This window comes from Lynx canadensis, chromosome B1 (assembly GCF_007474595.2).
Source record: "Lynx canadensis isolate LIC74 chromosome B1, mLynCan4.pri.v2, whole genome shotgun sequence".
In the NCBI taxonomy this organism is placed as follows: Eukaryota; Metazoa; Chordata; class Mammalia; order Carnivora; family Felidae; genus Lynx; species Lynx canadensis.
The window spans coordinates 142219726-142239986 of record NC_044306.2 but is presented as its reverse complement, the minus strand read 5'-3'; the positions used below and the strand labels follow the sequence as shown (position 1 = coordinate 142239986).

The window sequence follows — 20261 nt, the reverse complement described above, 5'->3', positions numbered from 1 at the left end:
ACAATGCACAAGGCTTGACATGCCACAAAGCATTTGGTTTCTGTTCAAACAGTAGTTATTTTGTCTCGCATGAGAGTTACTTGTATAGATGTCTTATTTCTCAAGTAAGTCAAAATATGATTAATTACTTGTGTCAGGCACAAACAAAGAGTTAGGATAAATGAGGGAAAGGGCAAATTGGAGTAGAAAAGAAATCAGGAAATCCTTCACAGATGAAGGAACATTTTTTGTGATATGCTGAGGCGGCTTACTTTATTTCAATCACTAAAGTGTCATTTGCAAAAAAATTTTGTTATACTTTTTCCTTTTGAAAATGACAGCCAACAAATACAGAGTTGGTATTTCAATTTTATGTTCTAGAAGTACCATACTGAGGGAATTATAGACTGGTGGTTAGGAAGGTGGGCTCTGGAGTCATGTGACTAAAGTTCAAGGCCTACCTACCACTTACTAGCTTTGTGCCCTTGAGCAGGTGAATTAACTTCTAGGCCTCAGTTTCTTTTTCTGTCAAAGGGGGATTATAATGGTACCTACATCTAATGGTACCTTGCACTTGGCATGGATCTTAGCAGGGAACAAGCTTTCTGTATAGATTAACTATTGTCATTGTCTTCGTCATCCTCCTCCTCCTCCTCCTCCTCCAGAATGAGAGGCAAAATCAAGCAGTTTAAGATATTTGTATTTTATAGACAGAAAGATAGTTACTACTATTAGTTTACTGAGATGCTTGCAAGGATTTACATTTGAAATGAATTTATGTGGGACTCACCATTTTGCATCATCTGTTGAGGTACCAGAGATAAACAGCCTTTTCAGACTCATGAAAAATTTCTTTGCTTTTATAACAAAAACTTTGCTCAGTATATATCAACTGTCTACCAGTATCTACAGATTCTCTAACACAAGAGACACGAATGAAATACTTGCATGTTCTGTTCAAGAGCAAGAGACTGTTGGTGGAGAAATGGTGACTGAGATTGATGAGGCTCTTCACAGCAGTGGAATCACAGAAATAAAAGTTCAAAAGAAAAAAATAGAATCTTTGGATGACAAAAAAAAAAAAAAAAAAAAAAAAAAAAGACCATTGCATCAAAATGTTTCTTTCTGAGAAGATTTTTCCTTGGTGCAAGGTGATTTCCGCACAAATACATTTTCTGTGCTACCATGTAAATAGGATTTCATAGACTATTTCAGTTAAATCAAGAACCTCCCAGCTTTAGTCCTTTGCTAAAGCTTAAGGTTCATTCTTTCAAAGATTGAATGAAGCATGCCCTTAAGTTGGGATATTTGAGTTTCTAGCATGTAAAAAAAAAATCAACAGTGTTCCCGTCTAATGCTCATCATTGTAGACAATTATAGGCCTGACAATTTTAGAAATTGTGCAGTGAAGGGCTTTTAAGGAAATATAACCGGTATTAAGGGGAGGCATTAATAGAAGAAAGTAAGAGCTGGAGAACTGTCTGGATTTTGGTTATAGAAATGTTTAGAAATTATATACTGAGCTCTATATTCAAGGATAATCAGTTGAGGCAGGAACTTTAAAAAAGAGATGATAAATGAGGCTCTCAGTACTTGAAACTGTAGCACTTTAGAGGTGAGGAGGAGAACTCCAGGGTGGCCAGAGGCAACCTTGCACCCACTGCAAGGATTCGGTGTCACTCCCCCTCACAGACTTCTACCGATGAGGAAGGACACCAGGTCCATTGCAGGGGGTGATAGTTTTTTCATTGTCCGACTGTTCTTTCTCATCGGCCCTCCAATGCTCCCCTCTGGAGCGGTATAGAATAAGTCCCCTTCCCCATTCACCTTATTGCCTTCCAAAGTTTGAAATTAACTGTCATTTCCCACTTGCACTTTGCTGCTCTGACAAAACTGGAGCCAACAGAGTATTGGAGCAGCAGTGGATGACCCTCTCTCAGAGCTGAGGTAGAAAGCAAGCCTGTTTAACAAGGAGGGTGGACTTCCTGAGCTGTGAGGTCCCTTCCTCCTTGATGAGTGATCATTAAAGTACATTTCTGCTTCCCTCACTGGTCCACCTACCACCATCTTCACTGTCCTCTTGGCACTTTCTGGGGTCCCGGACCTCAGAGAGCAGCACCAGGGACTCTAGATGTGACCACACCAACATGACTAATACCATGTGTGGTCTGAATATCCGAAGATGGAGAAAATGCTCCTTACCCACATTCTTTTGGAGACGGAAGCTGAAAACCCAAGGGGCTTTGGTATTGCAGAACTGCTCTGAGTAGGACAAGGTCATTTGTGCATTGCCTTGGTAAGAGATGAGGGGTTCAGTGAAAGAGGAAGAAAGGTTCAGATAGACATGGTGGAAGCTCCCTGATCCTCGGTGTGATATTGCTGCATCCCTCCAAATCTCCATATAGTCTTCTAGCATTTCAAAACGCACAAATCCATTTCTTTTGGAAGCCAGTATGAAGGCCTGCATAGAAGGATTCAAGAATAAGAAGATATATCGGCGCTTGAGGAAGTAAATCACAAGACGCTCTCAGCTATCAGGACAGGGCATTGTCCTGTAACTCTAAGCTGGGGAAGTGGCATTTGGGCTTCATTTTGCAGCTCTATGCCAAGCAGCGGGTCCAGCTAACCTTTAGGTCATATCAAGGCTCTGCAGTTTAAGATTGAGTTGGTTTCTTTAGTCACCATATCATACCTTTAATAAGCTTTTAATCAACTAAAATTCTTAGATAATTTTTTATAGGAACTACTGTCTAAACAGGCCTCCTGTTTCCTTTATTTGTGCAATTGGTTAAAGGCAATAAATGTAGGACCTACAGTTTTGCTTATTTCATCTGATTCCTTTTAGTTTATTGCTTTAACTAGCTAAAACTGAGTTTGAGTTGTTCTGGCAAAATGTGACTATTAGGCGTATGTGGCATATTTAAATATCATTAGCATTTCTTTGTTTTTATTAAAGTTATTAATAAAAATATTGATCGAGTAAAAAATTAAGACTTCATCATAATATTCTACTAAAGACATTTTACTAATTGCAAAGATTTACTGATAACTTTTTGAGTATGTATTTCAACCGTCTTCAAATCCACCTAAAACTACTAGTCCTCCCTTAATTTTTGTATTCACAGGCTTATCATTGAGATTTTTGTCAAACCATTTGCCAAAATTAAGATACATCATGTGTAAAAATTCTACCCAAATTAAAAAAAAAAGAAATGGCAGTTTAATTTCATATAAGTTTCCAAAAATTAAAATATTTATTTCTAATTATTCTCAAACCATCTGTTTGATAATCCAGTCTAGAATTTTTCTAGGACCTTTAATTACCAATCTACATATTCTAATGAATATTTTGTATCAATGACATTTCTCATATGTGAAACAAGAGGACTTCTTTTTTATTTTTACCAGGAGATAATCTTCCTGCACTGTGCCACACACTTTGATATTCTCTAGATCTAAAACTCACATGATCATTCTCTAGATTTTTCCTCTGACAGGTACTTAGAGAAAATTTCAGAATGAGGCTGAGATACTAATGCTTGAATATATATAATTAACAATATCTGGCTTCTTTCATTTATGTGCATATGTTTATCAAACACCCACAATATGAGGGATGACCGGCTAGGTACTGGGCACTATTGGAAGGAACAAAACAAACCTGGTCTTTGCTTTCATGAAGCTTATAGCTTAAAGGATGCAGAAGATAAATAATCACTTAAATGAAAATTATTATGTATGGCATGAATGAAATGTCTGGGGTGCTATAAGAGCAGTGACAGGGAGACTTGCTTTAGAGAGTCAAGGAAGGCCTTCTTGAAGAAGTCACTGAAGAATGCATAAGGGTTAAAGACAAGAGACTTAGAGATTATATTGAGAGGATTCAAGTGTGTGTATTAAGATATCTAGGTAGAAAGAATGGAGGCAATAATGGAGAAGCAATATTTGCAGAAATGATCGCTGGAAACTTTTCAGGTTTGAAGAAAGATAATGAGTTTATAGATGAAAGTGTCCTCTGAAACCTGAGCAGTATAGATTTAAAAAAAAAATCACTCTTATGGGGACATGGACAATAGAATGCAAGGGGGTCAAACTTAGTAAGGGGAAACCAATTAGGAGGCTATGACAGTTGTCTGGTAGGAGATAGTGATGGCTTAGATGTATTGGTACATGGGGATATGGAGAAAAACAAAAAGTTCTGAGAATCACATAGAAAACTTTGAATAAATAGGATTCAATGAGTGAGTGGATTAGGAATGAGAGAAAGGGGGGTGTCAAGATAGCCTCCAAGGTTTATAGCATGGACAACTGAGGAGATAGAGAAATGCCAGTTGTTAAGTTAGAGAAGATGGAAGCATGACCACATTTGGGGATCATCCCCGAATGCTTGAATTCAGTAGCTGCTGAGAATTACAAATGGGTGAATCAGTAAGCCAGGCCTCCTTGAAGTCCTTTGTGACTTAAAATATGGGATTTCCTGAGCTTCCCAATAAAGTTGATACCTAATTTTTATCTTGGCATCATTCAAAAATCTGAGTCCACATCATGAACTACAGGGGGCTTGATTCCTTAAGAAGTAAGGTTTAAACACCTCTCGACTATTATTCCAGAGATCCTGGAGTAAATATAAGTTCTGTGGCTACATCACAGTGCAAGTTGGATGTGGGATTTCAATTCTTGGGTTTATAATTTATCTTCTCTTGGTTTATAATTTATCTTCTCTGGAAAATAAGAACATTTTCTTTTCTGTTGATCACAGGGGAGGGTTATGAGCCATAATTAAAGAACAGGTTGGAGCAGTGCTTTGCTCCTTTGTAACATCTGTCTAGGTTTGATCAGTGCTTCAGTATTTGCAATTGTAATGATCTGGTCATTTTCTTTCCCTATCTGCTCAGCATGCAGCACACATTGTAGAAGCTGTGATTCACAGGCTGGCTGTACCTCCTGCCGAGATCCAAACAAGGTCCTGCTCTTTGGGGAATGTCAGTATGAGAGCTGTGCCCCACAGTACTATCTTGACTTCTCCACCAAGATATGCAGAGGTAAAGCTCTTCCTGAACTATGCATTGATTCTTTTACTCAGTGAGCTCCCTTTACTGTAAATGTCTGCTCCCCCACACTGGGAAAATACTGTCATATGTTTAGACTTTCTCTGGTGATAGCAAGAAGTCATCATGTATTATGAATGTATGTATGTAATTTTTTCTTTGTATGTAATTTATTTTTTGTTTTTTAAAGTTTATTTATTTTGAGAGAGAGAGCATGATCAGGGAAGGGGCAGAGAGCAAGGGGGAGAGAGACAATCCCAAGCAGGTTCTGCACCATCAGTGCAGAGCCAGATGTGGGGCTCGAACTCACAAACCATGAGATCATGACCTGAGATTAAGAGTTGGCCGCTTAACTGATTACACCGCCTAGTCACCCCTGTATGTAATTTATTAATCAAGAAAATATTTTTTAATGTTTGTTTATTTTTTAAAATTTTTTAACATTTATTTATTTTTGAGAGACAGAGAGAGACAGAGCATGAGTGGGGGAAGGGCAGAGAGTGAGGAAGACACAGAATCCAAAGCAGGCTCCAGGCTTCAAGCTGTCAGCACAGAGCCTGACATGGGGCTCGAACTCACAAACCATGAGATTATGACCTGAGCCGAGGTCGGACGCTTAACTGGCTGAGCAACCCAGGCGCCCCTGTTTATTTTTTAATGTTTATTTGTTTTTGAAAGAGAGAGAGAGACAGAGCCTGAGCAGGGGAGGGGCAGAGAGACACACACACAGAATCTGTAGTAGGATGTTTGTTAGTCTCCAAGTATTTGTTGTTTTTCCAATTTTTTTCTTGTAGTTGATTTCGAGTTTTATAGCATTGTGATCTAAAAATATGCATGGTATGATCTCGACCTTTTTGTACTCGTTGAGGGCTGTTTTGTGTCCCAGTATGTGATCTAGGAGAATATTCCATGTGCACTCAAGAAGAATGTGTATTCTGCTGCTTAAGAATCAAATGTTCCGAATATATCTGTTAAGTCCATCTGGTCCAGCGTGTCATTCAAAGCCATTGGTTTCCTTGTTGATTTTCTGTTTAGATGATCTGCCAATTGCTATAAGTAGGGTGTTGAAGTCCCCTACTATTATGGTATTATTATCAATGAGTTTCTGTATGTGATTAATTCATTTATATATTTGGGCGCTTTCATGTTGGGGGCATAGACGTTTACAATTGTTAGGTCTTCTTGGTGGATAGACCCCTTAATTATGATATAATGTCCTTCTTCATCTCTTGTTACAGTCTTTATTTTAAAATCTAGGTTGTCTGATATAAGTATGGCCACTCCAGTTTTCTTTTGGTGGCCATTAGCATGATAGATGGTTCTCCATCCAGGAGACACAAAATCTGAAGCAGACTCTAGGCTCTGAACTGTCAGCATAGAGCCTGATGTGGGGCTTAAACTCATGAACTGCAAGATCCTGACCTGAGCTGAAGTCAGATGCTTAACGGACTGAGCCACCCAGGTGGCCCTAATGTTTATTTATTTTTGAGAGAGAGAGAGAGAGCGGGGGGAGGCAGAGAGTGAGGAAGACACAGAATCCGAAGCTGGCTCTAGTCTAGCTGTCCGCACAGAGCCTGACACAGGGCTCAAACTCATGAACAATGAGATCATGACCTGAGCCATAGTTGGAACCTTAACCGACTAAGCATCTAGGTGCAAGAAAATATTTTTGAGCACCTACTATGTGCCAACTATTGTGGAGGGTTTTGGTAATTAGACCAAAGGTGGCACACTGGAAACCCTCAGGTTGTAGTTGGTCTAAGACAGGGTTATTTTTGGTCCACCTAGTGTTCTAGTGTTTTAAATTTTTTAACTAATGCATTTTATATTTTATGTAATTTTAAAATTTTTATTTTAGAGAGCATGAGTGGGGGAGGGGCAAAGAGAGACTGAGAATCCCAAGCAGGTTCCACACCCAGTGCAGAGCCCAACATGAGGCTCAGTCCCACAACCTGTGAGATCATGACCTGAACTGAAATCAAGAGTCGGTTGCTGAACTGACTGAGCCACCCAGGCCCCCCTCATTAATGCGTTTTAACATGTAGAAGAATCACATACAAAGACTGAGATTTCCTGTCTGTTTTGAAAAAGCCAGATGATCTGGCCACCCTGGGTGTGCGTTTCCATAATGCAGCAGTTGGTCGCAGATGAGTAGGTCTTGTCCTGTTGCATCTTCAGATCACCACAGTCTCCAACCCTCCCTATCCTGTCACACCAGGCCTGGTTCATAGATTTATATGACTTTCCTGGGACCTGGAGCCACTTGCATTTACAACTCTAGATTGCTAGACTCTATGCTTAATGCTTATCTTATTTGTTCATCTCTGTCTAACAGACTGAAATGAGTAAAGGCATAGTCCTGTGCTCGAGGAGTTTATAAGGGGGCAGTTTCAAAAACCGAGTACCCTTTTCCTTGTTCTGTCAGTAGTTAGAATTCTTGGGGCTTTTGCTCTTTGAATGGCAGTGGTCAGCAAGGAGAAGAACAGAGCTAAAGGCTGGATTTTCCTTCTATTCCATTTCCCTTCTCCATTCGTCCATTCTACATGTCTCCCATCTCTTAGCTGGGGCTCAGGTAGAGAGGCCAAACATCTATCACATATGCTGGTATGTTTTAAAGCTTTGCAAAATTGCACACTATTCAAAGGAATTCTCTTTGTAGTCAACTTAGGTGGTCTCTGGTGTTCAAGACCACAGAAGCTTTGCTGGTTTTTCCCTTCTAAACAGTGGTTGTCAGTACGTGGTGAAAAACAAGATTATCACGAATCCTCCATGTTGTAAATGATTTCATAACTTTGCTGGCAGTTTTCAAGGCTCTGCTTTAGTCATTTTCCCTCAGGAGTGATTCAGCCAAATAAATGAGCGGGATTAACTTTAGAAATCTTGGAAGCACGTGCACTGTCTTACACATTTACCTGCTTCTTTGGGCCTTAGAAATGTTGCATCAAGAAAGAGAGAAAGGTGACTAATGAGAAGTTTCCTCAGTTCTCAGCTGAGAGGGGTGGTGGAGTGAGGATGTCCTGAGTGGAGAATGCTCTCCAAGAAAAACAGTTCAGCAGCAAACATTTATTAAGCTGTTACTCTGTGCCAGGCACTGTGCTAACTCCTTTGCATTCATTCTTTCATTTACTCTGTGCAATAGCCTTATGAAATAGGTACTATTCTTGCCTCTGTCTTAGATAGGGAAACTGAGACTCAAATAACTTAAGGAAGATGTGTAAGACATGTGGATGAACAGTATCTAAGCCATGGCTTAAATGGAGACTTGTGTGTCTTCAAAACCCAAGTACTTAACCTATCTTGTCCCATCTTCCATGCATGAAGGACTTAGTTTGGCAGCTAGAACTTTGGCTCTCAGGCATGAGTTTTCTAGCTGCATCAGAGTTGCCTGGGCCTTTAAAAACCACAACAACTATGGGGCACTTGGGTGGCTCAGTCGGTTAAGCATCCAACTTTGGCTCAAGTCATGACCTCACAGTTCGTGAGTTCAAGCCCCTCATTGGGCTCTGTGCTGACAGCGCTGAGCCTGGAGCCTGCTTCAGATTCTGTGTCTCCCTCTCTCTCTGCCCCTCCCCTGCTCGTTTTCTCTCTCTCTCTCTCTCTCTCTCTCTCTCTCTCTCTCTCTCTCTCTCTCAAAAATAATAAATAAACATTTAAAAAACCCACAGCAACTATAACAACAACTATAATAGTCATAAGAACAAAAACAATAGTGGCCCCAACATGTTTTCTTTTGCCTCAGTTCTTGAGACTAACTGAATAGTTCTGATGTTGGGCCTGATAATCTGTATTTCTAACAATCATTCTGGATCCCATGGGTGCAGTTCCAAGGTTGGAACCCATGAGCACATTAACTCCTTGAAGTCAGAGTCTACCCACTTTTTCTACCCATCTTTTAGTGCTCTGCATTCCATAGGTGCTTACTGAGCAAAGAACATGTTAATGAGTCAGCTCTACTGCTAGGGAGATCTTCTGTGATTTCTGTAAGCCTCTTCTTTCTGGACTGTTCCTTTGTGCCCCATTTAATTTTAACATCAGTGGTTCTCTCTGTTGGGTGGGTCAACACCTGATTTTTGAGAGGCAGGAGGCCAGGCAGCCAGCGTCAGTGGAGGCAGCAGATGCATTCTTAGCTGAGTCTCTGACATCACTTCACCTATTGAGCATTTGGAGGAGGTCTTTGCAGAGACAGATTGCCCACTCCCTGTAGCTGGCTTTGCATGAAGACACCATGGCACAGGAATAAAGAACTCTGGGGCTATGGAATAAGATTAAGTTGATCTGGCTCCTTGGCAGCCCTACTGACAAGCAGCCTGTGCACAAGCATGGAGTGATCCTTGTACATGCCCGTGTCCAACATAATTAGGAAATACTAAACCTCAGAGAGGCGTTCCGGCTACTACAAGCAGAAACCTCGTTAGGGCTCACTTATCTGACATCTTTCATGTTGTCCTCACTTTACCCTTGCGGCTGCCAGCAGCGTCCTCATAAATTAGTCGCTGGGACTGAGGGTGGACAGACGAAGGTGATCTAACGTGGGCTTCCTTCCTAGAGTGTGATTGGAGTTGCAACGCGTGCTCTGGGCCTCTGAGGACCGACTGCCTACAGTGCATGGATGGCTACGTTCTCCAGGACGGGGCCTGCGTGGAGCAGTGCTCACCATCCTTCTACAGGGACGTGGGCCTCTGCAGGAGTAAGTGTCTGGAGCCCCTGCTCTGTGCTGAAGCCAGGGTTTAGCCTCCTCTGGTTTTTACTGTTCTGACAAGCAGTCTGTGGCTAGTTTCCTTTCTGGCTTTGTATTTAATTTCTGGTTTCTTTCCTAAGAGTTTTTCTCTGTTACAGTCAAAATGCCCCCTCTCTCCTTCCCCCATGTCCAGACACGATATTTGCTAAAATTTGAGGTCAGTATGGGAATCTTGGGGGTATATGGCCACGCAAACAGGTATAAGGTTTGGATTTCCTGAAACATTGAACAGTCCTGTCCTCTAGATGCAGAGGTGTGTGTACTCTGGTCATTTGAGCACATGGAAGGCCTGTGCTCACACGTCAGCCCCCTGAAGCCCTGAATGTACCGGATGTCTCACCACCACCTTCCTCTGAACCCCACCCCCTTGGGTCTTGATTTAACACCACAAAACCTTCTGCCTCTGAACAACTCTGCAAAGTGCACAGACAGTACTACTGGGATCATTCTTGGGAGACTCTGGTAATTGACTGGGTGAGTCAGGAAAGATGGACACTTCAGGCAAGAAAGCCATGGACTAGTTAATAATGATAATGGCTAATATGTGTAGTTTCTAAGTTTGCCCAGTGTTTTCTGTTATTTACTTCGGTCTTTGCCCAGCGAGCTGGGTAGGACGATATGTCCACTCCCATTTAATGGGAGAGAGCATCGAGGCTCAGAGAATGTAATCTCTGATCCTAAATCATCCCCCTGGTAAGTAGAGCAGTAACAACCAGAAGCCCGGTTCCTGACTCCTCATCTTCTGCTTCGTCCAACACATTGGGTCATCTAACTGTTTGGCATCTAATGGTGCCTCCCCACAAGGGCCAGGAGCCCCTTGGAAAGCCATACACAATTCTGTTGATTTGACTTTTGTCCTTCAGGGTGTAGCAATCACTGTCTCCAATGCCAAGGTCCCCACGAGTGCACTCGCTGTGAAGAGCCATTTTTCCTGTTAGAAGCCCAGTGTGTCCAGGAATGTGAGAAGGGGTACTTTGCAGATCACGCCAATCGCCAATGCGCAGGTAACTTGGAGACTGTGCTGAGTTCTCTGGAGAAAAGCGAGGGCCGCAAGTAAATCAGATGCGCTGATTCTCAGGTAACCAAGGACAATTTGAATTAAAAGCAGAATGAAAACCCAGGGAGCTCGGCCTAAGTAATTGATGGCTTCCCCTGCACATCTGCCAATTGCTGGTTAAATCGAATATAGAAGTGCAGGCCAATAATTCTCTTGCACAAATCAATATTGTCCCTAAAGGTCTTTATGGAAATGAAGTCAATATTTTATGGAATATAAGGCTTATATTGAACTAAGGTGAGGTATCCACTAAGAGTGGATTACCCCTGTTGATATGGGCACAGAATCTTCAGTGTATAGACTGAATTACCGCTGACCTTGATATTGGCACAATACCCTTGAAGAAGAGGGTTTGTGAGGACGATTTAGTGAGACACACTGAACCTTTTGATCACACTAAAGTTAAACCCAAAGAGAGTTTGCTCAGTTTGTTTTCATCATTTCCTTTAAAACTTGGTACCATATACCCCACTTTGAAGAATATCTGGCCTGTAAGAATGATGCCATTCCCCTCGCATGGCATTTTACCTTTCACCAGATTCCTCTGTCTGCATGAGCTTGTTTAATACCCACAATGATTTGGTGGTGAAATATGGCAGACACTATGAATCCTGTTTTATAAGCAAAAAAAAAAAAAAAAAAAAAAAAAAAAAAACACAGAGAGAGAGAGAGAGAGAGAGAGAGAGAGAGAATGGCTTAAGCAAGAGAGAGAATGGCCAAGCAACATAAAATCAGTTATTAAACCCAAGTTTTCTGATGCCAGTCCAGGGCCCTTTACACTATACTATACCACCTCTCTATAATAAAATCTCCACTAAGGAAGCAGAAAAACTTGGGAGTAAAGACTCGATTTGTAGTTTATTGACTTGACCCAAGGAAATAATCCTATGGTCCTTTAAAGAGCTTATTTTCCCCATGCATTTAAAATAGTAATAACAATAACAATAACAACAGCAACAACAACAATAATAATAATAGAATAGTAGTGGTATTAGTAGTATAGCTGAGTCCTAGGCGCACAAAAGTCTAGTCTCTTCACATAATAAAACATGTAATCCTCCCAACAGTCATTTGCATTAGGTGTTATTTCTATCCCATTTTTAAGACAAGAAAATCACACCACAGATGGCTAAAGGAACTTGCCCGAAGTGGACAGCCGGTAAGTGGTAGAGGAGGAATGGAACCCAGCAAGGGCCTATGCTCTTAGGCACCATAAACCACCTCCCTTACAAGTCAATATGGTCAACTTTGTAAACAATCCACTTATGTGCAACATTTTCACATCACAGTGCATAAAGTGAAAGTGATGTTCTGTGTTCACTTTCCTTCAGAGGGTAGATGGGTTCCTTGTGAGATTCTAGAGGAGATTCCTTTTTGCTGTAGTTGGGAGTCATGTGCTATCACTCTTTATTTCTCTGTCACTGGTGGCCCTAGCTGAGTGTCTGTGCCTTTCGCGTGCCTCACTTAGTGTGTCCTTTCCTTGACAGCCTGCCCTCGAGCATGCTTACAGTGCAGCAGCAGGGACCGGTGTCACCTCTGTGACCATGGGTTCTTTTTGAAGAGTGGCCTTTGTGTTTCCAACTGCATTCCTGGCTTCTCTGCCCACTCTAATGAAACGTGCACTGGTAAGTGCTTCCCATCTGATGGTCTGGTGTATTAACCTGTCATTTCTCTATGCAAAGGCTGAGTCTGCAGATATAGTTGGCTCATGTGATACAAAATACAGGATTCTCATTCTGGGAATGCTAAGAAGTAAGGGACTATCTATAGGACATAGGCATTGTGGAAACGCAATTTCTAAGATCTTTGGGAAAAAGAAATAGTGTGTGCCATGAAAGTACCAACTATCAGATCAGAAATTTGGCAGAAAACTGTGACACAGTGGGGTTCCTGGGTGGCTCAGTCAGTTAAGTGTCCGACTCTCGGTTTCAGCTCAGGTCATGATCTCAGAGTTTTGTGTGTTCCAGCTCCACGTTGGGCTCTGTGCTGGCAGTGCAGAGCCTGCTTGGGATTCTCTCTCTCCCTCTGTCTCTGCCCCTCCCCTGCTCACACTGTCTCTGTCTTGCTCAAATAAATAAACTTAAAAAAAAAAAAAAAGAAGAAGGTGATATTAAAGGAGTGGAGCTAGTTTTATCCAACACATCAATGGATACTTCACCTTACAACAAAAGAGAAGCAAATTTACATTTAGTCTTAAATTGGAGCCCCAAAGTTTTATAGATAAATGAAGTTTAAGGATTATATAATAGTTGAGCATTCCTCAGCTTTTGAGTGTCCTTTATCAATAACATGAGGCATATTTTAATACCCGTAGTCAATCATATTTTCCGTCTCTAAATTTCTGACCTCTGAAGATACTAAGACTTCCCATGGGAAAAAGATATATTTGGCTTATTTTATTGGGACCTTTCTGGAAACCCCAAGTACTTGAGAGTCAGCCTACTCCTCTTGGGACATGGTACAAGTCAGCTTGTGAAAACGAATTCCACTTTCATTAGAGTAATCTTACAGTAGAAGTAGTTCCCTTGAAACTTGCCATTCCCAAACTGTCCTGTCTGACCTACTTGCAGAAGGAAACACTAATAATTAAAGTCCAGGCAAAACAGCTTGCAGGAGACAGGATGCAATTATCATCATGATTGGATATTCATCCATCAGATGTTTCCTATGGACAAAGATGGGAAAATTTTATTTTATTTTATATTATTTTATTTTACTTATTTTTTAAATATAATTTATTGTCCATCAATGGAAGAATGGATAAAGATGGGACATTTTTAAAACAAAGTGTATATACTTTACATGAATTCTGAATATAAGCCACTTATAATCATGCTTCATTATAGATTAACTGGTACTGTTCTAGCAAATGGTATCAGACACTTACTTCTTTTCTTACCCTTAATGGGTCTGAAGGCCAGATGGGATGGATGAATTAGGTTATAACTGTGGCTATCAAACCTAGAAGTCCATTAGGATTGCCTGGGGAGCTTGTAAAATCACTAAGGTTCCCACCCCAGAACATTTAAGTCAGAATCTCTGATGGTGGAGCTCAAGTATTGGTACTGTTTTAAAAGATCCCTGTATGATTCTTTATTGTTATTATTGACATATAATTCACATACCATAGAATTCACCTTTTAAAGTACACAGTTCAGTGGTGTACTGAAATGGTGTTCATTACACCATTATATAATGCCAGGACATTTTATTCATCCTAAGAAGAAACCCAGTAACTGTTAGCAGTCTCTGTCTAGCGCTCCCTTGCCCCAGTTCTTGGCAGCCTTTGATCTACTTTCTGTCTCTGTGGGTTTAACTATTCTAGACATTTCACATAAATGGAATTGTACAATATGTGGCTTTTTACGTGTGGCTTTTTTCACTTGGCAATAATATTTTCAAGGTTCCTCTATATTGGAAGATGTGTCAGTACATCATCCCTTTTTGTTGTTTAATAATATTCCATTGTATGGATATACCACAATTTATTTATTCAGTCACCAATTGATGGACATTTGGGTTCTTTGCACTTTTGGGCTATTATGTATAACACTGCTATGAACATTCAGGTACAAGTTTTTATGTGACATATGTGTTCAGTTCTCTTGGGTATATGCCTACGAGTAGAATTACTGGTGAGGAACTACCAAACTGAACCATTTTACATTCCTACCAGCAACGTATGAGATTTTCAATTCATCCACATCCTCAGGAACGCTTTTTATTGTCCTTTATAGTGGGTATGAAGTGGTATTACATTGTGGCTTTGATTTGCATTTTCCTGATGACTAATGAATGACATTGAGCACCTTTTCATGTGCTTATTGGCCTTTTGTATATCTGCTTTTGAAAAATGGCGATTCAAATTCTTTGCCTATTTTTAAGCTGGGTTACTTGTCTTTTATTGAGCTGTAAGATGTATATATTTCAGATACATGTCCGTTTTCAGATATATAATTTGCAAACATTTTCTCCCATTCTAGCAATTGACTTGTTTACTTCCTTACTGGTGTCCTTTGAAGCACTTTGGTCCAATTTATCTTTTTTTTTCTTTTGTCACTTGTACTTTTTGTGTCATATCTAAGAAAGCATTGCCTAATTTAAGCTCACAAAGATTTTCTCCTATATTTTTTAGAAGTTTATGTTTAACATTGAGATTTTATGTTATTTTCATATGTATCCTGGGGTGAGAACCACTGGATTAGAAGGAGGCTTATGGTCTACGATAGCCTAGAGTCTCATTTCTGAATGAACATTACAAATCTATTTATTAAAAAATAAAAAAACCTTGGGGTACCTGGGTGACTCAGTCGGTTGGACGTCCAGCTTCAGCTCAGGTCATGATCTCATAGTTCATGAGTTTGAGCCCCACACTGGGCTGTGTGCTAACAGCTCAGAGCCCAGAGCCTGCTTCAGATTCTGTGTCTCCCTCTCTCTCTCTCTGCCCCTCCCCTGCTCAAACTCTCTCTCTCTCTCTCTCTCTCTCTCTCTCTCTCTCTCTCTCTCTGTCTCTCTTAAAAGTAAACAGTAGAGGAAAAATTTTAAAAATAAATAAATAACTTTATCAGTGAATGTACCAAGTCTGACCTTTGGGTTCATATGTTTTCCAGGCAAAATACACACGCCTAGTCTTCATGTGAATGGCTCTCTAACCCTTGCAATTGGTTCCATGAAGCCACTGGATTTTCCCCTTCTGAATGTCCAAGATCAGGATGGCAGGGTGGAAGACCTCCAGTTCCATGTTGTGAGCACTCCCACCAATGGTCAGCTAGTGCTCTCAAGGAACGGAAAAGAGGTTCAGCTCGACAAGGCTGGCCATTTTAGCTGGAAAGATGTGAATGAGAAAAAAGTGCGTTTTGTGCACAGCAAAGAAAAACCCAGGTGACTCAGTGTTCTGTTGTTTTCCTCCTGCATCCTTTCCATCGGTGCTTTGCGCCCCCGCCCCCGCTTCTCAATAGCTATCCCCTCTCTTCTGGGGAAGATCGATACTCCACAAACGCCATCGCTTTCAGCTGCCTGTCATCATTTCACTGTAATTGCTCAGAGAGTGTGCTTCTGTTAGAGGCGTTTTCATTTTATCACATAATTATGGGTAATTCTCTGATGTGACAGGAAAGTTCCTAGTACAATTACCCAGTTTTTTGGCCCAGCAGAAACAAAACTGGTTATCTACCCAGATTGCTACAGCTGCTTCTTCAACATTAAGGTAATATACTGGGAGTGAGGAGTGACTAGAAGATGGAGCACATACTTTTAAAAGTGTTATATGGTTCCTAGAATTTCAGAGTTGGAAGGAAGCTAAGAGTCACAACTTTTTATTATCCACTTTATGGGATTAATTGTGGTTAATTTTTAAGCCTGATCTAGTTTTCCTCTGATTCCTAGCACACTTCTGGCTGTCTTCCTCACCCCAGCTGACATATGCTTCAGGAATGCAATTGAATGTTAACATTAACCCAAGAAAATAGAGTCATATAATTAGCAGAGTAAATCTGCTAAACAGAAATCAGAGAATGCACCCCAAAGATTAGCCTTGTGGATTATCCTTCATCCTGCTCTGCTTCATTAGTGCAGATAATTCAGAGTAGACTGTATATGTTAAAAATGGACCGAAATATTCACAGTGAATATTTTCTACTGTCAACACTAGAGATTTTTTTTTTATTATTATTTTAAGGTTTTGGTTAGGAGATAGGTGGGGAGAAAAGCAAATGGCCCTTTCTCTATTCCATTTCAAAGCCAGAACCTCAGAAGACCATCTCAAAGGAATAAGAATAACTAATATTTACTGAGTGCTGACTTTGACGCAGGCATTGTGTTAAACACTTCTTGTGAACTATGTATATTTATGTTCCCTGTCTACAGATAGGGAAACAGTCCTCGAGAGTATAATCAAAGCCAAGTCTCCAATCAATAGCTGGTTCCCCGACTCCACAACCCATGCCTTTAGCCACTGATTTCTGCCTTCCTAATAATACTAGGAATAATGGGCACACTTCCATCTGCAAGGGGCAAATGATCATTGTATAGAGAAGTACTGCTATAAGGGTGGGGCTTCAGACTCAGGTATCTGATGCCATAGACTCACTCTTCAGATTTATACACTATGTCCTGCATTCATTTTGCTTTAAGTGTAGTTCTTAATCGTTTGCATCACACACACACAGAGGCACACACGTGTGCACACGTGCACACACACAACGTCCATACCTGTAGTGTTTTGCCTTTGAATGTCTTGTGAAAAGTGAGTAAAGTTCATAAAGCTCCCCAGACAACCAAAGTCAACCCTCATGTCTATTCCACCTCTTCAATCTATCATCACATGTTTTCTTCCAGAGTCAGCTCTGCAGCCCTAAATGGGACAAAGAATGGCAACTATTTTTCAGGGATTCTTGCAGCACTGTTTTTATTCTTGGTGTACCCATTTTAGCATTGGATTTTCTTCATCTAAAAATTTAAACGAAAGAAAGAATGAGAGAATAGCAAAACAAGATTGGTAGTAATTCATGAAAAAAAGGAAATTCTATAAGTTGTGGAGTGATACAAAAACAAAAGGGGCAACTTGCCACATAGGTTTATGATTTTGTTTTTTCCTCATGAAAATCTGACCATGATTCTTTAGGACTGGATTCCTTTGGGGTCAGAATGCTCCTGTGGAGTACAAGACAACCTGCAAATATGGCCATAGTGGCCATGGCAAGTTGGCATTCTGGGATCCTAAGCAGTTATTGGGACCTCAGTGCTACCAAAAAGTCATTTTTCCCCAGTACATTGGGAGTAACCACACCTGCCTCCTTCTTTCTGTTGCTTCTATCATTTGCTTTCTCTGGAAGTTTGGAGCTGGGAGTGAAGAGGGACGGGATTTAAATGGGATGGAACTTCAAGGGGAGGATGAAACAGGAGGGAAGACAAGATTTACTTCTTTAAAAACAAATCAGGTTTATTGAGGTATAATTTGGGTTCAACAAAATTCCCCATCTTAAAGTGCACTGTTCTAGGAGTATCAACTAATGCGTATATTCTTACAGTCTCAAGACTACAACTGCAATCAAGATATAAACAGTTTTGTCACCCCCTCCCCCTGAAAGTCTCCATTTTGCTGCTACTCCCTTCCTGCCAGTCTGTAGCAACCACCAATCTGTTTGTTACTCTTACAGTTTTGCCTTTTCTGAAATGTCATGTGAATGGAGTCATACAGTATGTTTCTGGTTTTTGCCATAATGCTTTTGAGATCCATCCACATTATTTCATGTTTCAGTAGTTAATTTCAAAAATACCTTTTGAAGAACCTTTAAAATAATGGTCCCTATAGTCAACCAGAATTCAAAACCGCCCATAGTGCATTAATCACATATCTTAACAGCCTCCCATGAGTTCTGTGCTTGGTTTGGCTTTGAAAGTGGGTAACTCCTACCTTCCCTACCAGTTGTCTCTGAAGCTGCTGGAACAACACTCTTACAGGAAGTAAAAACCACAGCAAAGAATCAACCTTATTTTGTTTCATTAATTAGTACTGTTTCGTTGCAGGTAATGAAAGTTAGCTTGAACTAGATTCAGCAAAATTGTAAGGCTTGTTATAACATTGCAGGCATGGCTCAGCTCTTTAACACAACAAGGGCAACTGGGCTTCCAGGGTGAGCCTAGAAGCTAGAACCAGGAATGGAAAGCAAGACTCAATTCTTCCTCTTGTCTCTGTGGCTCTTTGCTCCAAGGCTTAATATATCTCCTTCCTACAGGCAGGCTTGGTAGACGATGGCTTCTGCATAGTCAAATGGGAGCTGTCAGGCCAGTTGCAAATTTCCAGAGAATAATCAGCCATCTTTTCCTAGTCCAGTCCACATTGAATGTGTATGTGTGTGGCTGGAGTGGGGGAGGCAGGTAGATAGAGTCATGTAATACAAAACATTGCAAAATCCTTCACACGGGCCCACTCACATGATTTGAGAACAGGTTGGAGAGAGGGTCTGTAGGGAAGAGGGAATCATTGAGAGCTAATCAGGGACTATGACAAGTTCCTTTGCATTCTCCAATTTAACCATTAGCCATCACTATATTACTAGCCTGTCTTGGGCTAACAACTGATTTTTCAACTATGTATATATTTATTTTAGAGAAATCTAAAATAAAAAGTTTATGTAATTGTTTGTTATATTGAGATCAAGGGATACCCAGTAATTTTACCTGTATGGCCCTATATTCATCTTCATCTGGTTATTTTTATTTACAGGATGAATATTATATCACTGTAGTGGTTTGATCCTAATTCTTACATGCACATAACCTGAAAATATTTTTATTCTTTGTTTTGCTAGAGACTAATGACTGCATTTTCTCATTCCTTTCTTGGGCACTTCTTTTAGGAAAGGTTACTTTTCCCTGAAAATTAGTGACCAGCAGTTCTTCTCTGAGCCACAGCTGATCAACATACAAGCATTTTCAACACAGGTAATAACAATGCCACACAATTAATAATTGCATGTGCCTACTAATTCTTATGCATGAATCAAGGCTAAATCAAGTTTTAGCAAATATGAGCTAAATCAGTCTTGTTTCACTTTTCCCATGAAATAACACTGGAGTAACTCTTAGTACTTGTGGGTAAGAACAACAGCAACAACAACTAACTGCTAATACATTCGATAGAACCCTTTGTAGTGTTTTTCATTTAATCATAACAGCCCTGTGAGGTGTTGTTATCCCCAGTTTACCGATAGGAATCTAAAGTCACAGGGAGGTTAAGTAACTTGTCTATGGGAATATAGCTAACAAAGAGCCAAGATTTGTACCCAGAAAATCTGGCTCCAGACCACTACTTTATAGTGCCTTACGTTACTATACTGAATCTGATCTCAGCCCCTCAAAATAATTTGAAACCGTTCCAGTTGTTAAGACTTTCTTAATCTTAGGTAAATGAGTTTGTTTTGCCTAAATATTTCTGTCTCAGAGATATAAAATTATGTTCAGATACTTTTGCCTTTCAGATAGCTGGATTGCGTTTTAGTCAGTTTGCAGTAGGTACAGCATCTTATTAAGGATCTACTTAAATGAGGTGCCAGTGTGGTCATCAGCCAAACAGAAGTCTTGAAGAAATCATGGTAGATGCTATAAAACTCAGTGTGATGGCTCTTCTGTTCTCCTCACTCATCTTTGTCAACTTGCAGTTATGTGTCCAGAATACACGTAGTGGTAGATGCTCTGAGTAACTGAGCTTGAGGGATTGAACAGCTGAAATGGGCAGAGAGTAGGTAGATAGATATAGTCTTAAGCTGTGAACTGCAAGCTAGTATGATATCAGCATGGGGAACCAAGACTACTGCAATATCCAGATCTCAGTAGAGTGTTAGTCGTGATTCAAGGAAGGACATGAGATCATTGTTTTCAAACTGACATATACATACATATATATATATATATATATATATATATATATATATATATA

At 40.3% G+C, this 20261-nt stretch overlaps 1 protein-coding gene across 1 annotated transcript in view; it reads left to right on the top strand.

Annotated features, from left to right (window-relative positions):
* FRAS1 (Fraser extracellular matrix complex subunit 1) overlaps positions 1 to 20261 on the top strand; it is a 424264-nt gene that overhangs the window by 260655 nt on the left and 143348 nt on the right. Inside the window, exons 23-28 of the mRNA XM_030313622.1 lie at positions 4875 to 5021; positions 9574 to 9714; positions 10629 to 10769; positions 12310 to 12447; positions 15433 to 15703; positions 19183 to 19267. Coding sequence (XP_030169482.1) covers positions 4875 to 5021; positions 9574 to 9714; positions 10629 to 10769; positions 12310 to 12447; positions 15433 to 15703; positions 19183 to 19267 — 923 coding nt within the window. The remainder of the gene's footprint in view (positions 1 to 4874; positions 5022 to 9573; positions 9715 to 10628; positions 10770 to 12309; positions 12448 to 15432; positions 15704 to 19182; positions 19268 to 20261) is intronic.